This window comes from Oncorhynchus tshawytscha, linkage group LG03 (genome assembly GCF_018296145.1).
Source record: "Oncorhynchus tshawytscha isolate Ot180627B linkage group LG03, Otsh_v2.0, whole genome shotgun sequence".
NCBI classification, from domain to species: domain Eukaryota; kingdom Metazoa; phylum Chordata; class Actinopteri; order Salmoniformes; family Salmonidae; genus Oncorhynchus; species Oncorhynchus tshawytscha.
Window position 1 is genome coordinate 6,731,235 of NC_056431.1, and position 18,877 is coordinate 6,750,111.

The 18,877-nt window shown below is 43.3% G+C and overlaps 1 protein-coding gene across 1 annotated transcript; it reads right to left on the reverse strand.

Annotated features, from left to right (window-relative positions):
- Positions 1 to 6,078: 6,078 nt before the first annotated feature.
- LOC112225993 lies at positions 6,079 to 17,173 on the reverse strand. Its single transcript, XM_024390170.2, has 6 exons — positions 16,938 to 17,173; positions 8,874 to 9,107; positions 7,672 to 8,645; positions 7,288 to 7,459; positions 6,848 to 6,965; positions 6,079 to 6,758 (listed from the first exon to the last, which is right to left on the reverse strand). Exons 3-5 carry the CDS (start codon positions 8,173 to 8,175, stop codon positions 6,943 to 6,945), a joined length of 699 nt encoding a protein of 232 aa, XP_024245938.1. The 5' UTR covers positions 8,176 to 8,645; positions 8,874 to 9,107; positions 16,938 to 17,173; the 3' UTR covers positions 6,079 to 6,758; positions 6,848 to 6,942.
- Positions 17,174 to 18,877: the final 1,704 nt, after the last annotated feature.

Below are 18,877 nucleotides of genomic sequence, written 5' to 3' on the forward strand. Positions count from 1 at the left end.
ACCAGATGAAAAAAGGGAGAGAGGGATGAGAGGAGTGAAAACGTTGCTCACAGTCTGTGTTGTCTGTACTATACCATAGCCCCAGACTCTGGGCGCATCACAGCGTATGTGTTTCAACTCCAGTTTTGTATCGTGCCCTGTACAGTATACTAGGTGGGAGCAGCAATATAATGCAGTACAGTCTGGTGTAAATGACCTTCTGCCAGGAAGAATGTGTACATGAGGCTCTCTTTTATGTCATTGCATGTAGCTAGGCGCTTCTTCTGAACTGGTTAAACTCCTGGTTCTATTTTTAGTAATCGCCCTCTCTTTCCTAAACGGACGGGTGGTGTATGAGTATGCATGAGACCAGCGATTAACAAGTGTCATATTATGTTAACGATTAGTTGTATTGTTATTATTATTCATGTCTGTTTGTTGATAATTCTATAATTCTATATACATATTATTTGTATTGTTATTTTATTACATTTTCATGGTATGGCGGTTTCTTTAGTTTTTTTTATTGTGAAACGAGATGCAAATGAAGGAAAAAGACAGAAGATAAACTACATCATTTTTGGGGGGAAATATATGGGTCTCTGATGTGGTTGTGTACTGTATGTCCTCTCCTCTCTCTCTCTCTACACAAACACGTGCATCTCTGTCTTGGTGTTTATATAAAACACACATAAAACATACAGCACCAGTCAAAAGTTTGGACTCACCTAATCATTCAGGGGTTTTTCTTTATTTTTACTATTTTCTACATTGTAGAATAATAGTGAAGACATCAAAACTATGAAATAACACTTATGGAATCATGTAGTAACCAAAAAAGTGATAAACAAATCAAAACATATGTTATATTTGAGATTCTTCAAAGTAGCCACTCTTTGCCTTGATAACAGCTTTGCACACTCTTGGCATTCTCTCAACCAGCTTCATGAGGTAGTCACCTGGAATGCACTTCAATTAACAGGTGTGCCTTGTTAAAAGTTAATTTGTGGAATTTAATTCATTCTTAATGCGTTTGAGCCAATCCGTTGTGTTTTGACAAGGTAGGGGTGGTATACAGAAGATAGCCCTATTTAGTTAAAGACCAAGTCCATATTATGGCAAGGACAGCTCAAATAAGCAAAGAAAAATTACAGTCCATCATTACTTTAAGAAAAGGTCAGTCAATCCAAAAAATGTAAATAATTTTGAAAGTTTCTTCAAATGCAGTCGTAAAAACTATCAAGTGCTATGATGAAACTGGCTCTTATGAGGACAAGGAAGGGAAGACCCAGAGTTACCTCTGCTGCAGAGGATAAGTTCATTAGAGCTAACTGCACCTCAGATTGATCAGCATGGCTACCACAGCATTCTGCAGCGATACGCCATCCCATCTGGTTTGCGCTTAGTGGGATTATCATTTTTTTTTCATCAGGACAATGACTCAAAACACACCTCCAGACTGTGTAGGGGCTATTTGACCAAGAAGGAGAGTGAAGGAGAAGGAGAGTGAGTGCTGCATCAGATGACTACAATCACCTGACCTCAACCCAATTGAGAGGGTTTGGGATGAGTTGGACCGCAGAGTGAAGGAAAAGCAGCCAACAAGTGCTCAGCATATGTGGTGAACTCCTTTAAGGCAAAGCATTCCAGATGAAGCTGGTTGAGAGAATGCCAAGAGTGCAAAGCAGTCATCAAGGAAAAGGGTGGCTACTTTGTAGAAATCTAAAATATATTTAGATTTGTTTAACACTTTTTTGGTTACTACATGATTCCATATGTGTTATTTCATAGTTTTGATGTCTTCACTATTTTTCTACAATGTAGAAAATATTTTTAAAATAAAGAAAAAGACTCTTGAATGACTAGGTGTGTTCAAACTTTTGACTGTTACTTTATATCAAATTCCTCTTCTCCCTCACCCAACTGTCTCACTCCCTTCTCTCTCTTTCCCTCCCTCCCTCTCTCTCTCCTTCCCTCTTACCCTCTCCCTCTCCTTCCCTCTTCCCCTCTCCCTCATCTCTCATCTTTCCTTCCCTCTCCTCTCTCCCTCCCTCTCTCCTCTTGCCCTCTTTCTCTCCTCTCTCTCCTTCCCTCTCACCCCACCTTTCCCTTTCTCCCTCTCTCTTCTCCGCTCATCTTTCCTTCCCTCTCCTTCTCTCCCATCCCTCTCTCTTCCCCTCTCCTCTCTTCTATCCCTCCAACTCTCCTTCCTTCTCATCTCTCCTACACTCTCCCCCTCTCCTCTCCCCCACCCTCTCTCCTTCCCTCCTCTCTCCTTCCCTTCTCTCTCCTTCCCTTTCCTCCCTCTCTCTGGGCGAGTGTAGCTAATAGGATACATATGTATGGGATGAGTGTGAAACATGAAAGTTGTGTAGCACCAGTGAGCACCATCCCTGTACAGCCAACATTCCAGACCACACTGTAAAAGAAAGAAGGTAACTAATAGGAGGAGCTGGAAGCTTATGATTTATCGATCCAGTTAGAAGCTTAGGGCTGAATTTTTTGTAGGCTAAATGTGACAAATGCCTCTGTGCTGTTTAGACTACATGCTCCTATACTTTGTATTAATAATGTTTCAACCACAAAGAGGCAACTTCATCCTCTTCATACAGTACATGTGATGGTGTGACTTACGATTCCCTCTTTATACCAAGTGAAGTTAAAACCATCCAGTATTTACATGGTAATTGCATATGCAGCTGGACAGTGTGTTAACATGCTACAGTCTGACTGTTCACATAAAACTATTTTACTTTGATCTCGATTTACAGTTAGAAACTGACAGTGTGGGCCTTTGCCTTATATTCTGTTTATAGTGCTGTATAGTCAGCCATTTTGCCATTCAGAACAGCTACTGTACTCTGCATTAACCATAGGAATAACATGCATTCAACAAGAGTTCATTAGTAGTAAAGAAGTAAACAGAGGTATATTAGTGTCACAAGTGCTATTAGCCTTCTCCTGCCCTCATGTTGAGCTGAGATATTCCATGGTAAGTTGGTTGTGTGGCGTTTAAAGTCACCTTAGATAAGTATGTCGGCAGCATTCCGTATTGTAGCATCTACAGGACGATCCTGACATTCCATTCTGATGACATCACATTAAGGAGAAATTCTTAGAACCATCCTTCACCAGGGCCAGTGAGAAGGATGACGTCAAAGACATAGAAATAGGTTGCATAGAGTAAATAGATGTCATGGCCTGTCCATCATTGCAGCTTGGATAACACAGAAGTTCTGCCAAACAAGTTGTTACAGTGTAATTACATTTTATCACATAATTTCTAAGAAAATTGTTATTTCTGTACCAGGCTTCCCTCGGCTTTCAATCAGGCAAGACTTTCTGTCAATGGTGCTGTCTGTTCTACTGGTAAGTGAACTATTTCTGTGATCACAGAGCCATGGACTGACTGACAGGCTGCCTTGATTATATACTAATTGGAGTCACAGGCGTTTCAATGTTTCTTGTTTTTGCCAATCTGGTGAAGTATTCTCAGTGTCAGTCAAAGGGGGAGGGCTCAGGCTGCATGACACTGAAATCGAATAACTATTCCCTTAGTCGTAGGAAAACACACATATAAACCCTCACTTATTAACTCACACAAATTGAGAAATATGCTGACATGGTGCTCCATGTAATTAAGAACACAGACTCACTTGCACGTGCGCACACATAAAAACACACACACACAGAGCCCTTTGAGTCTGAGAGAACCCGGAAGGCGACCAACACTACTTCCCAGACCAGCGACAGACACACATACCAGCAACAGACACACATACCAGTGACAGGCACACATACCAGCGACAGGCACACATACCAGCGACAGGCACACAGACCAGCGACAGGCACACATACCAGCAACAGGCACACATACCAGTGACAGACACACATACCAGCGACAGGCAGACAGACACACACATACCAGTGACAGGCAGACAGACCAGTGACAGACACACATACCAGCGACAGGCGGACAGACCAGTGACAGGCACACATACCAGCGACAGGCAGACAGATCAGCGACAGGCAGACAGATCAGTGACAGACACACATATCAGCGACAGGCAGAGAGACCAGCGAGAGACACACATACCAGCGACAGGCAGACAGACCAGCGACAGGCACACATACCAGTGACAGGCAGACAGATCAGCGACAGGCAGGCAGATCAGTGACAGACACACATATCAGCGACAGGCAGAGAGACCAGCGAGAGACACACAGACCAGCGACAGACACATACCAGTGACAGGCAGACAGACCAGTGACAGACACACATACCAGTGACAGGCAGACAGACACACATACCCGCGACAGACACATATACCAGCGACAGGCAGACAGATCAACGACACAGACAAACCAGTGAGCTGTCTTGACAGAGAAACCGCCTCACAGATACCAGTGCACATCGAGTTGACATGGAGCTGTGCAACAAGGTAAGAATCTGTGTCCCCCCTGCTGCCTCACTCTCCACTGAGTGTTAAGAACAAACATGCTGGGACCTTTTCAAATGTTCTGCTTGTAACCCTGGACTGATGTACATAATGCCAAAGTTGCTTTACTGTGATCAGTGTGATTTTGACGGTTGTATTATCTGTGTTACATCGTTATGCTATGTGAAGGCTATAGTGTTCCATCATAATACATCCTATATGAAGTCTTTATGTATAGTCTATGAAGGCTATATGAAATCTGTATGTATGCTCTGTGAAGGCTATAGTGTTCCATCATAATACATCCTATATGAAGTCTTTATGTATAGTCTATGAAGGCTATATGAAATCTGTATGTATGCTCTGTGAAGGCTATATGAAATCTGTATGTATGCTCTGTGAAGGCTATATGAAATCTGTATGTATGCTCTGTGAAGGCTATATGGAGTGTATTGTGTCTATTCTCCTCCCAGGGCTCAGTGGCAGATGGAGCTCTACTTCTCCTACATTGAGACCAGTTACAGCGTCTCTGGTGATGAGGTGTGCCCTCCTACTGACCGCCATCACAGCCCTGGCTCTCCACTGTTTGCATTACTACAAATCAAAATCAAATTTAAGTTTATTGGTCGCATACACAGATTTGAATATGATATCAAAGGTGCAGCGCAATGCTTGTGTTTTTGGCTCCAACAGTGCAATTAAAAAAATATGTTTTAAACTATAGGATGCGAGTGTACAAAACATTAGTAACACCTGCTCTTTCCATGGCAGACTGACCAGGTGAAAGCTATGATCCCTTATTGTCACTTGTTAAATCCACTTCAATCAGCATAGATGAAGGGGAGGAGACAGGTTAAAGAAGTTTGAATGTGTCAAGCACTGCAACACTGCTGGGTTTTTCCCGCTCAACAGTTTCCTGTGTGTATCAAGAATAGTCCACCATCGTGCCAACTGTGGGACACATTGGAGTCAACATTTTTATTTATTTATTTATTTCACCTTTATTTAACCAGGTAGGCTAGTTGATAACAAGTTCTCATTTACAACTGCGACCTGGCCAAGATAAAGCATAGCAGTGTGAACAGACAATACAGAGTTACACATGGAGTAAACAATTAACAAGTCAATAACACAGTAGAAAAAAAAGGGGAGTCTATATACATTGTGTGCAAAAGGCATGAGGAGGTAGGTGAATAATTACAATTTTGCAGATTAACACTGGAGTGATAAATTATCAGATGGTCATGTACAGGTAGATATTGGTGTGCAAAAGAGCAGAAAAGTAAATAAATAAAAACAGTATGGGGATGAGGTAGGTAAAAATGGGTGGGCTATTTACCGATAGACTATGTACAGCTGCAGCGATCGGTTAGCTGCTCAGATAGCAGATGTTTGAAGTTGGTGAGGGAGATGAAAGTCTCCAACTTCAGCGATTTTTGCATGGGCCAGCATCCCTGTGAAACGCTTTGACATCTTGTAGAGTCCATGCCCCGACAAATTGAGGCTGTTCAGAGTGCAAAAGGGGGTGCAACACAATAATGTACACTCAGCGTATATTCAGTGTGTTACAACAGTTAAGACATAGTCCTGTGTCTTGGTGAGCATTTAGAATTCAGATAGAAGGCCAGGATCACACAACACTGCCAGAGAAGATAGACAATAGCAGGTAAAGACACTTTAATAAACATTTTATCAACATGTATTTTTTTGACAGTTGGATTGTCTGCAAAGGTGAAATCTTCTAGAAAACATTTGGGGGTTTTCTGCAGCTGTATAACGAAGGTAGAGAACTGGGTCGCAGATCGACTGTATGTGGCAAGTTAATGTGTTGACTGACCTGTGTCTTCTTTTCACATAAAAGGGTTATAAGTTCATTGAAATACAATATCAAATCCATTACCTGCACAAAAAAGGTACAACAATATAAAAAGTAAATAAAAATAACCATTGTTTTCAAATCACTCACTCCGCATATAGGAGATCACTCAAAGTAAAATTCCATCTCATCACTACAGAATTAGGCCAACAGTTCATTTTTCAGCGCTAGCAGCTTGGGCTTCAGTTTTCCATCGTCGAGGTTCAGGAAGACTTTCTGCATGAACTCAAAGGTGCTGCCCAGGGCTTTGGGGTAGTTCAGATGGAGGGAGTAGAGTAGCCCAAAAACAACCACGAGAGCGTCTGGCCAGGAGCGGGAGTTAGTCATGACGATCTTATCCTCAAGGACAATGGATACATATGGGCCGGTCTGATGGGTATACCACCCACCACCTCATTGTGCTGGCCCACCACTGAGAGAATGGAAACTCCATCCAGAATACCAGGGTTGCTGAGTTCTCCCACCTTAATGACAGAGGAAAAAACTAAGTTTAAAAAACACAATAGGAAAGAATGCATTCATAATGGTACAGGCTGTAAAACCAGGTGAGTACCTCGCAGATTTTGAAGACCAGCACAACCATCAGAACTATCCTCTCATAACAACAAAGGGAGACCAGCCAGGACTGCAGAACGGGCCACAGTGATGTTATTTTCTCCCTGTGAAGTGAACTAAAGAGAGCACATTTCACAATGTCATTTAGAATTTAAATAATCCAGCAAGTTGAGCTCGTCAACCCCAACATAGGAGTAATCTAATATGGTTCCAGTCACAGCCAATAGCTGAAGCACATGTCCATGTAGCACACGGGTGGCCAATCTTATGCACAAAAAGCAGGTGTGGGTGCAGGCTTTTGTTCCAACCAAGCAGTAAACAAAGTCTTGGTTGAATATTAGTTGATCAAGTTGAATCAGGTGTCTCACTGCTTGGTTGAAACAAGAGGCTGCAACCACACCAAGATTGTCCATCCCTGATCCAGTGAATCCCACTCACCTGCTCGTTGTACACTCTCAGGATGCTTGAAAACTTCCCTCCATGGATGGGTGGTGGACTTCCCCTCCTCCTCCCTGAACAGGGTCAGCAGGCGGGGCGTGTGGTGGTCCAAGGCAGAGTAGAACGTCTGCTGCAGGCTCTGATTGGTGATTCTCTGAAACTCAGCATGTACCTAAAGGAAAAGACAAAGCACACAGAACATCCCAATTTATGTCAGTCAGGCAAGTTGAGCCTGCCCTGAGAATGTTGTTACTGATAACCATGACTTGTGAGTACAACCAGAAGCCCATGTGACATGCATCAAAAAGGTCTGAACTGCAATGGAAATGTAGATTGTTATGAGCACATGACTGGACAAAGACAACTTTTCTTAGTCTGCTTAACCTGAGCTTCGAGGAAGAGTGCTGGCCAGCGTGTTCTGAGATGCTCTACCGTGGGACTGGATTGAACTATTTCTTGGCGTCGGAGAGCAAATGTCTTCTGCATGTGTTGATTGATGAGTGGCAGGTCTCTGTTTTCTTTCGTCATCTCGTGGACCATCTCCAGTCTCTGTTTCTCCAGGCTGGCCTCATCTTCTCCTTGAGGGAAGTTGGGCAGGAAGTTCACCTCTGCCCGGCGTGCTCTTTTAATGTTGCTCCGAGTGTGCTCATTGTCAGGACAATGCTTGCTCCTCCTCCACCCGTTCACAGCAACCTCTGGGAACCCAACACGGCGTAACTTCTGCCTGTAGTTTCCCATTTTGAATTTCAGGCTGTTCTTCCAGCCATCACAGCCTGTTTTTGAGCCAGGCTCTTTCAAACATGGGTGCTTGGTTACAAGGGCCTCAGCTGCCTTGGCAAACTTCCTGTCACTTGGGTACGCTTTGAAATTGAAGATTATCCAAGCCATCCTATGCGTTTTTGATCCCTTGTTATTTTCAGCACCGTTTCATGTCTCAGATATGCACAATTGCCCTCTCTCAGAGCAAACTCAACCTCCATCGAGAAAGTGGGTATGACAAATACCTCAGGCCACCTGCCTAGCCGCTCTGGTGGGGCGGCCTGTAACTCGGTGGCTGAGACTCCGGTTAAACCGAGGTCTGTATCACGTCGTATTCGCAAAACTTTCACCGTAGCCCTAGGAGAAGGCAAGTCTTCAATGGTCTCTAAGTTGAAGAGCTCGTTGTTGAAATCAGGGTCTTCATAAAAAAGACAAAAATCAAAATTCAGATGCAGTTTCTCCTTGAGCGTTGATATCAGCTCATTCAGTGAGTCAGGTTGAGGGCAGAATCACTTTCTCTATTCTGTTGTCGTTGAGGATAACTTTCAGTTTGATGGCTTCGTTTACTGACCCTTCTGTCTCCATTTGGAATGTGAAATCTGAAGGAAAAGAAAGGACACAGCGTCACCAGGGCCTAAAGCCATAGACTGTACGATTTCCATATCATTTCCACTAATAAAATGCCCCTTGATATGGAAGAGTATTACCTATAAATACAACAGCACGACTGTGTTATAATAAATTACTTGCTGAAAGGGATAGCTATATGCCCACTGACCAACGCTATGGCTTGGTAATATGTGTTGAGAGCTTGTCAGTGAACCCACCTTCAGAAGTGGATACTTGGTCTGGGTCTTTGGGATCAGACTTCAGCCTTTGAATGTGCTCTTCAACCTCACTGATCCAGTGGGTATCGTCTTCCTCTTTACATAGTGACACTGTGGGCTCTGGGTCCTCCTGTCTTAGATGGAGGCCCCACTCTTGAGTACATGACTGCTGCTGCTCTGGGGCAACCTGCACCAAAGTGATAGTAGCTTCAGCCTGCCGATGGCAGTCTGACACTGGAGGGAAGGAGAAACAATTGCACATGTAGAGCTGTTGAAGTTGTTAAAGTTGGAATCCGTTTTGGTAAAACTGCCACAACAAAGATGTTTTATTCCCTCAGACATCATTGCATGCATAATAGAACAGCACTCTATGTAGCTACTACAAATGTTTTGTATTACTTTGCTCAGCCTGGTCTCAGACTAGACGTAACATTGTACAAGTAAATACTGGATGCTCAAATGAGTAACATTTTTATTTCACCTGTATTTAACCCGGTAGGCCAGTTGAGAACAAGTTCTCATTTTCAACTGCGACCTGGCCAACATAAAGCAAAGCAGTGCGATGCAAATAACAACACAGAGTTACACATGGAATAAACAAAGATAAGTCAATAACACAATAGAAAAGTCTATATACAATGTGTGCAAATGAGGTAAGATAAGGCCGGTAAGGCAATAAATAGGCCATAGTGGTGAAATAATTACAATTTAGCAATTAAACACTGGAGTGATAGATGTGCAGAAGATCAATGTGCAAGTAGAGATACTGGGGAGCAAAGGCGCAACAAATATGGGTCTCAAGCTTTAGTGATTTTTGCAATTCGTTCCAGTCATTCCTCAGCAGAGAACTGGAAGGAAAGGCGGCCAGGGGAGGAATTGGCTTTGGGAGTGACCAGTGAAATATACCTGCTGGAGCGTGTGCTACGGGTGGGTGCCGCGATGGTGACCAGTGAGCTGACCATATGATTCCAAGATGGCGTAGCAGTCAGACGTCTTTGTCATCATCTTTGTCGTGTCCCATGTATATATATTTTATCTTCGCATATCTTTTTATATTTTTCTAAACCTCAACTTCAAAATACTCTCCTGCAACCCGCCTCACCCAATGTGGTCTGGATTTGCTTTTTTCTAAAGTATTTTTCGTTACTTCGGAATCGGGACCCCCAGCAGAAGCTAGCCAGCTGACTAGATTCTAGCTAGTAGTCAGCTAACCACTGCTAGCGGTCATCAGCTAACCTTTAGCTCTGAAAACTCTCGCCAGTTTGCACAACGCAATTATAACCAGAGCATACCGGACCTATTTTCTCTCCATATCCCCAGATTCCCACCACAAGCCCTGAACATTTTCACTTGGATCATCGCAGCTAGCTAGCTGGAATCCGAGTGTCTACTCCTGTCTATTGTCTCTGTCCTGAAGCAAGCACCAATTAGCCAGGAGCTAGCCCATGTTAGGTCCATCTCCCGGCTGGCTGAAGAGTTCCATCAGCCACTCCTGGGCTACAATACATATTTTGCCAATTGGCCTTGACCCATTTTACTGCCAGTGCAGAGCCCCGCCGGTCCTTCACGACTGGACTACCGACGTAATCTGCCCGAGGGGGTTAATCAACTGGCCCCTCCGTCGCGACGTCCCCTGAATGCCCATCTGCTAGCCACAGCCCGCTAGCTGTCTAGAGCATATAGGCTGTTAGCTGAATAGGTCCATCTGACAATTTCTTGGGCCACTATACCTATTTTTGCCAATTCAACTGGTCCCCTTTACCACACGGAACCCTACTAATCCATCACGACTGGTCTAAATCAAATAAAATTTTATTTGTCACATACACATGGTTAGCAGATGTTAATGCGAGTAGCGAAATGCTTGTGCTTCTAGTTCCGACAATGCAGTAATAACCAACAAGTAATCTAGCTAACAATTCCAAAACTACTACCTTATAGACACAAGTGTAAGGGGATAAAGAATATGTACATAAAGATATGTGAATGAGTGATGGTACAGAGCGGCATAGGCAAGATACAGTAGATGGTATTGAGTGCAGTATATACATATGAGATGAGTATGTAAACAAAGTGGCATAGTTAAAGTGGCTAGTGATACATGTATTACATAAAGATGCAGTAGATGATAGAGTACAGTACATACATGTATACATATTAGATTAATAATGTAGGGTATGTAAACATTATATTAGGAAGCATTGTTTAAAGTGGCTAGTGATATATTTTACATCATTTCCCATCAATTCCCATTATTAAAGTGGCTGGAGTTGAGTCAGTGTGTTGGCAGCAGCCACTCAATGTTAGTGGTGGCTGTTTAACAGTCTGATGGCCTTGATAGAAGCTGTTTTTCAGTCTCTCGGTCCCAGCTTTGATGCACCTGTACTGACCTCGCCTTCTGGATGATAGCGGGGTGAACAGGCAGTGGCTCGGGTGGTTGATGTCCTTGATGATCTTTATGGCCTTCCTGTGACATCGGGTGGTGTAGGTGTCCTGGAGGGCAGGTAGTTTGCCCCCGGTGATGCGTTGTGCAGACCTCACTACCCTTTGGAGAGCCTTACGGTTGTGGGCGGAGCAGTTACCGTACCAGGCGGTGATACAGCCCGACAGGATGCTCTCGATTGTGCATCTGTAGAAGTTTGTGAGTGCTTTTGGTGACAAGCCGAATTTCTTCAGCCTGCTGAGGTTGAAGAGGCGCTGCTGCGCCTTCTTCACGATGCTGTCTGTGTGGGTGGACCAATTCAGTTTGTCTGTGATGTGTACGCCGAGGAACTTAAAACTTACTACCCTCTCCACTACTGTTCCATCGATGTGGATAGGGGGGTGTTCCCTCTGCTGTTTCCTGAAGTCCACAATCATCTCCTTAGTTTTGTTGACGTTGAGTGTGAGGTTATTTTCCTGACACCACACTCCGAGGGCCCTCACCTCCTCCCTGTAGGCCGTCTCGTCGTTGTTGGTAATCAAGCCTACCACTGTTGTGTCGTCCGCAAACTTGATGATTGAGTTGGAGGCGTGCGTGGCCACGCAGTCGTGGGTGAACAGGGAGTACAGGAGAGGGCTCAGAACACACCCTTGTGGGGCCCCAGTGTTGAGGATCAGCGGGGTGGAAATGTTGTTGCCTACTCTCACCACCTGGGGGCAGCCCGTCAGGAAGTCCAGTACCCAGTTGCACAGGGCGGGGTCGAGACCCAGGGTCTCGAGCTTGAAGGGCACTATGATGTTAAATGCCGAGCTGTAGTCGTGAACAGCATTCTCACATAGGTATTCCTCTTGTCCAGATGGGTTAGGGCAGTGTGCAGTGTGGTTGAGATTGCATCGTCTGTGGACCTATTTGGGCGGTAAGCAAATTGGAGTGGGTCTAGGGTGTCAGGTAGGGTGGAGTTGAAATGGTCCTTGACTAGTCTCTCAAAGCACTTCATGATGACGGAAGTGAGTGCTACGGGGCGGTAGTCGTTTAGCTCAGTTACCTTAGCTTTCTTGGGAATAGGAACAATGGTGGCCCTCTTGAAGCATGTGGGAACAACAGACTGGGATAGGGATTGATTGAATATGTCCGTAAACACACCAGCCAGCTGGTCTGCGCATGCTCTGAGGGCGCGGCTGGGGATGCCGTCTGGGCCTGCAGCCTTGCGAGGGTTGACACGTTTAAATGTTTTCCTCACGTCGGCTGCAGTGAAAGAGAGTCCGCATGTTTTAGTTGCGGGCCGTGTCAGTGGCACTGTATTGTTCTCAAAGCGGGCAAAAAAGTTATTTAGTCTGCCTGGGAGCAAGACATCCTGGTCCGTGACTGGGCTGGTTTTCTACCAACGTAAACGCATGAGGAGGCTATAAACAGACTTCCTCCGACGCGACGTCCCTCTGAGGCCCTTCTGCTAGCTTGCTAGCCCCGGCCCGCTAGCTGTCTGAGTCGCGTGTCTCCAACCAGCCTCACTACTCACTGGACCCTTATGATCACTCGGCTACGCATTCCTCTCCTTAAATGTCAATATGCCTTGTTCTTAGCTGTTCTGGTTAGTGATTGTCTTATTTCACTGTAGAGCCTCTGGCCCTGCTCAATATACCTTAACCAACCCTTTAGTTCCACCTCCCACACATGTGATGACATCACCTGGTTTAAATGATGTTTCTAGAGACAATATCTCTCTCATCATCACTCAATGCCTAGGTTTACCTCCACTGTATTCAAATCCTACCATACCTTTGTTTGTACATTATGCCTTGAATCTTTTCTATCGCGCTCAGAAACCTGCTCCTTTTATTCTCTTTTCTGGAAGTACTCGACAACCAGTTCTTATAGCCTTTAGTCACACCCTTATCCTACTCCTCCTCTGGTGATGTAGAGGTTAACTTCTTATGGCTGGGGGGCAGTATTGAGTAGCTTGGATGAATAAGGTGCCTAAAGTAAACAGCCTGCTCCTCAGTCTCAGTTGCTAATATATGCATATTATTAGTAGTATTGGATAGAAAACAATCTAAAGTTTCTAAAACTGTTCGAATGATGTCTGTGAGTATAACAGAACTCATATGGCAGGCAAAATCCTGAGTTGAAATCAAAACAGGAAGTCAGAAATCTGAGCTTTGTATGTATTCACCAGAGTCCCCAATGAAATCCCCTTGACATATTAATGATGTTGCACTGCCTAGGGGTTCCACTAGATGTCAACCATCAATAGAAATTATAATGAGACTTTTATGGTGTTGTGGGAGTGAATGATAGCAGAGTCAGGTGTCTGGCAGTCAGCCATTTTCTGATCATGCTTATTCCTCATGGTAGTCACTTGCATTCCATTGCTCGCGAAGACAAGAAGGATTACTCCGGTTGGAACTTTATTGAAGCTTTATTGAATGTTAAAAACATCCTAATGATTGATTCTGTAATTAGTTTGAAATGTTTCTTCGGCTGGTAATATAACGTTTTGAAGTTTTTGTCCGATATAACTCTGACCAGAATTAGCGTTTGGATATGTATATCGAAAGCGCTAACAAAAGAAGGTATTTGGACATAAATAACAGACATTTTCGAACAAAACAAACATTTAATTGTGGACCTGGGATTCCTGGAGTGCTTTCTAATGTCGATCATCAAAGGTAAGGGAATATTTATCATGTAATTTCTTGTTTATGTTGACGTCAACATGGCGGATATTGTGACAAATATTTCTGAGCACCGTCTCAGGTTATTGCATGGCTGGCTTATTCTGTAAAGTTTTTTTGAAATCAGACACAGCGGTTGCATTAAGGAGAAGTATATGTATAATTCCATGTGTATAACTTGTATTATCATCTACATTTATGTTGAGTATTTCTGTTGAATGATGTGGCTATGCAAAATCACTGGATGTTTTTGGAACTAGTGAATGTAACGTGCCAATGTAAACTCATATTTGGATAAATATGAACTTTATCAAACAAAACATACATGTATTGTGTAACATGAAGTCCTATTAGTGTCATCTGATGAAGATCATCAAAGGTTAGTGATTAATTTTATCTCTATTTTCTGCTTTTTGAAACTCCTCTCTTTGGCTGAAAAAAATGGCTGTGTTTTTCTGTGGCGAACTAACATAATTGTTTGTGGTGCTTTTGCTGTAAAGCATATTTGAAATCAGACACTGTGGTGGGATTAGCAATGAGAATAGCTTTAAAATGGTATGAGATACATGTATGTTTGAGGAATGTTAATTATGGGATTTTTGATGTTTTGAAAATGGCGCCCTACACTTTGACTGGCTGTTGTCAAATCGCTCCCTTTAACAGGATTGCAGCCATAAGAAGTTAACCCAGGCCCTGCAGTGCCTAGCTCCACTCCTATTTCCCAGGTGCTCTCATTTGTTGACTTCTGTAACTGTAAAAGACTTGGTTTCATGCATGTTAACATTAGAAGCCTCCTCCCTAAGTTTGTTTTATTCACTGCTTTAGCACACTCTGCCAACCCGGATGTCCTAGCCATGTCTGAATCCTGGCATAGGAAGAACACAAAACCCCTGAAATTTCCATCCCTAACTATAACATTTTCCGACAAGATAGAACTGCCAAAGGGGGCGGTGTTGCAATCTACTGCAGAGATAGCCTGCAGAGTTCTGTCTTACTATCCAGGTCTGCCGAAATTGTTGCAACCCCTAATACTAGCCTGTTCAACCTCTCTCTCATATCAGCTGAGATTCCCAAAGATTGGGAAGCAGCCGCAGCCATCCCCCTCTTCAAAAGGGGGAGACACTCTAGACCCAAACTGCTACAGACCTATATATATCCTATTCTACTGTATGTTTGTTTATTCCATGTGTAACTCTGTGTTGTTGTATGTGTCACACTACTTTGCTTTATCTTGGAACGAACTGCAAAAATCACTGAAGCTGGAGACGCATATCTCCCTCCCTAGCTTTAAGCACCATCTGTCAGAGCAGCTCACAGATCACTGCACCTGTACATAGCCCATCCAACTACCTCATCCCCATACTGTATTTATCTTGCTCCTTTGCACCCCAGTATCTCTACTTGCACATTCATCTTCTGCACATCTACCATTCCAGTGTTTAATTGCTATGTTGTAATTACTTCGCCACCATGGCCTATTTATTGCCTTACCTCCCTTACCTTACCTCATTTGCACACAACGTATATATACTTTTTCTACTGTATTATTGACTGTATGTTTGTTTATTCCATGTGTAACTCTGTGTTGTTGTATGTGTCACACTGCTTTGCTTTATCTTGGCCAGGTCGCAGTTGTAATGAGAACTTGTTCTCAACTAGGCTACCTGCTTAAATAAAGCTGAACATGTTTTTTAATTTAAATAAGGCGGCACTTTCCCTAGCAAAGACTTATAGATGACCTGGAGCCAGTGAGTTTGGCGACAAATATGAAGCGAGGGCCAGCCAATGAGAGCATACAGGTCGCAGTGGTGGGTAGTATATGGGGCTTTGGTGACAAAACAGATGGCACTGTGATAGCAAATTGGATGCAGTCTGAGTAGAGTGTTGGAGGCTATGTTATAAATGACATCGCAGAAGTCAAGGATAGGTAGGATAGTCAGTTTTACGAGGGTAGGTTTGGCAGCATGAGTGAAGGATGCTTTGTTGCAAAATAGGAAGCCGATTCTAGATTTAACTGCCAGAGGTCCGGACAACATGCCCTCCGATTTGACTCACTGAACTCTATCTGAGAAGTAGTTGGTGAAGCAGGCGAGGCAGGTATTTGAGAAACCAAGGCTGTTGAGTCTGCCAATAAGAATGTGGTGATTGACAGAGTCGAAAGTCATGGCCAGGTCAATGAATACAGCTGTACAGTATCACGTCATAAGACAGGTTACTTAATGCAAAAAAACGAAAGGAGGGTGATTGGTTGGGGTGGATGGATGGGCGTATAATGCGAACATCTAGTAACCCAAAGATAGTGTGTTCTAATCTCATCACAGACAAGTGTGTTCTAATCTCATCACAGACAACTTCAGCATTTTAGCAATTTTTCAACTACTCACTACTTTTTTGCAATTACGTAGCTAACACTTCCCCTAACCTTAACCCTTTAGCCTAACTATTAACCCTAACCCATATCCTAGCTAATGTTAGCCAGCTAGCTAAAAATGTGTGTTAGCCACCTAGCTAACTTTAGCCACAACAAATTGTAATGTACATTAGCAAATTCCCAACATATCACAAATTGTAATTCGTAACATATACAAAATGGATTATGGACATCCACAAATTAATACATACCATATAAATCGTAACATTGATTAAATGGAATGTTACTGAGTTACGTACATAATAATACACAATGTTGAGACCAGGTTGCGCATCTCCTCCTTTTTAAAAACAAAACAGGAACAAATGCAGTGGTGCTGCTTCACACTACGGATCTCAGCTTTTAAGGCCAGTTCCCCGGACTTCACTATCAATTCGGGTTTTGTAATTGGCACTTTCAATGAAGATTCGCTATTGACAAACATTTTGAGTCTGGGCAGAAAGCTTGCTAACATTATTAGATAGACACAAGAGGGGAGGGGTAACTACACGGGTATGTGGTTAGACGCTACAAACAATTGACTGTATGAAGCTACATACCTCCTCTATGCAACATCAACAGCCCACGAAGACGTTCGTTCTCCTCTTTCGTACGAAAAACGTCTACCTGGTACTCTGCTATCGTTTTTTCAACGACCCCAAATATCTCCTCAGCAGCCGCTGTTAATTTCTGGTTTACATTTTTATTGTTTATTTTCCTCCATACAAAATTAGCCTGCACTTCTGCAGAAGATAAACACAGAAGCGTATGCCCCTCTGTGTAGTGCATAATTTGTGATGCCCTATCGCCCTCTGCTGGAGTGGAGTGCGACATCGTATTCTTCTTCTTCTATAATATCATGGCGATCTACTGTGCTGGAGAATGCGATCAATCATGGTATGCCTAATTCTGTACTACCAAGCAAATTAAATAAAACAATAAATCCCTACTAACTTCTACCCCCCAAAAAACTGCCAGGCCACCACAACCCATTTAACTTGATCTATATCATGCTGAAACAATGCACCCTTAAGATTATTCAGCATGTCTACAACCATTTCAAAAGTAACATATGTTACCCCCAATAACACTTTTGCCATATCCACAATAACCTTCAACTTGGCATTTCTGCTTTCCACAACCTGAGTCGTGTTGATAACCTTACTAATGAAAGCTATGAAGTTAAATGTATTCACTATCAAAGTGTTCTTTGACACAGCACATTTATGAGCACAAGATTTCTGAACAGGTCTCGAAACCATGCCAGATCCAGTAGAACCAGTAGAACCAACCCATCATTCCGCACTGTAGTTCCACTAATCTGTTTTACAGCCTCTGCATACGATACATCATGACTGATTATAAACCTCTGAGCCTCTCTCTGCACCCCCCCAAGAATTACCTTCACATTGCTCTCACGTTTTACCGTAATCATGTTCCCCACATATTTTCTTTCCTTTACCCTGAGCACCTACATGTCCCATTCTTCTGCATTTAAAACACAGCAATGGGGATGGGACAAATTCTCTGACATTGAAACTGATGAATCCTTTCTTTACTTGTCTAGGTAAAACCTTCTCAAATGTCAGCAGCACTGATAAGCTTTCACTTCTTTGACCCTCTTTCCTACTGATCAACTTTTTGGCCTCAAATCACTACTTCCTGTCACATTTCTGAAATATCATCTATGGACATAGATATTGGGACCCCATTGATGACTACTCTCTACCTAGCATAAGCACCAGGGATATTACTTCTAGTATTCATCCCATTAAGCTTTTCCATCAGGCTACCACAAAATATGAACAATCTATCATTTCCAATGAACTGGGCTAATCTGACTTCAACCATCTCTTTCTCTACTGCATTGGTTAGTTGGATAGGGTGTAAATGAGGCCCTGTGGTCTCATGAAATATCATCACCACTTTCCACTCCCACATATTATTACTCTTGCTTCTTACCCTGGCCCTCTTTATGCTTTCTTTACTAGACCATCCACTGCTTTCAGTGTCATTATCTTTATTCTTCATGTCTTTCCACTACCAACCATTCCTTGACCCTCATCCTCCTGCTCCAGACCATCAGAACTGACACCCATTCTGTTTGCATTCCAGCACAGCTGTTGCTTCTCCAACCTTTTCTCCATTTCGTCCACACTACTCGCCTCCATTTTGGCTGTCAGACTTCCAAACTTCTCACGCATCAGCAACTCATTCACCCAGTTCTGACTCCACACAGTTCTCCAGGCACGAAGTCATTCAAACAAACCTCAAATCTTGTGCATCACAACACAACAAGCAAGCGCTTCCTCCTCTAGCTGACCGAACTCCTCTTACGACGTCCCTACCCCATGGAAGTTCTTTGTTTCGTGCAACAGGGTCTGTGTTCACACCATTATAAGTCACTAAATGATTAGTGTGTAGATGCAGCCATTTGATATACTGGTGTGGACACAGACCCTGTCTAATTCACTAAATGATTAGTGTGTAGATGCAGCCA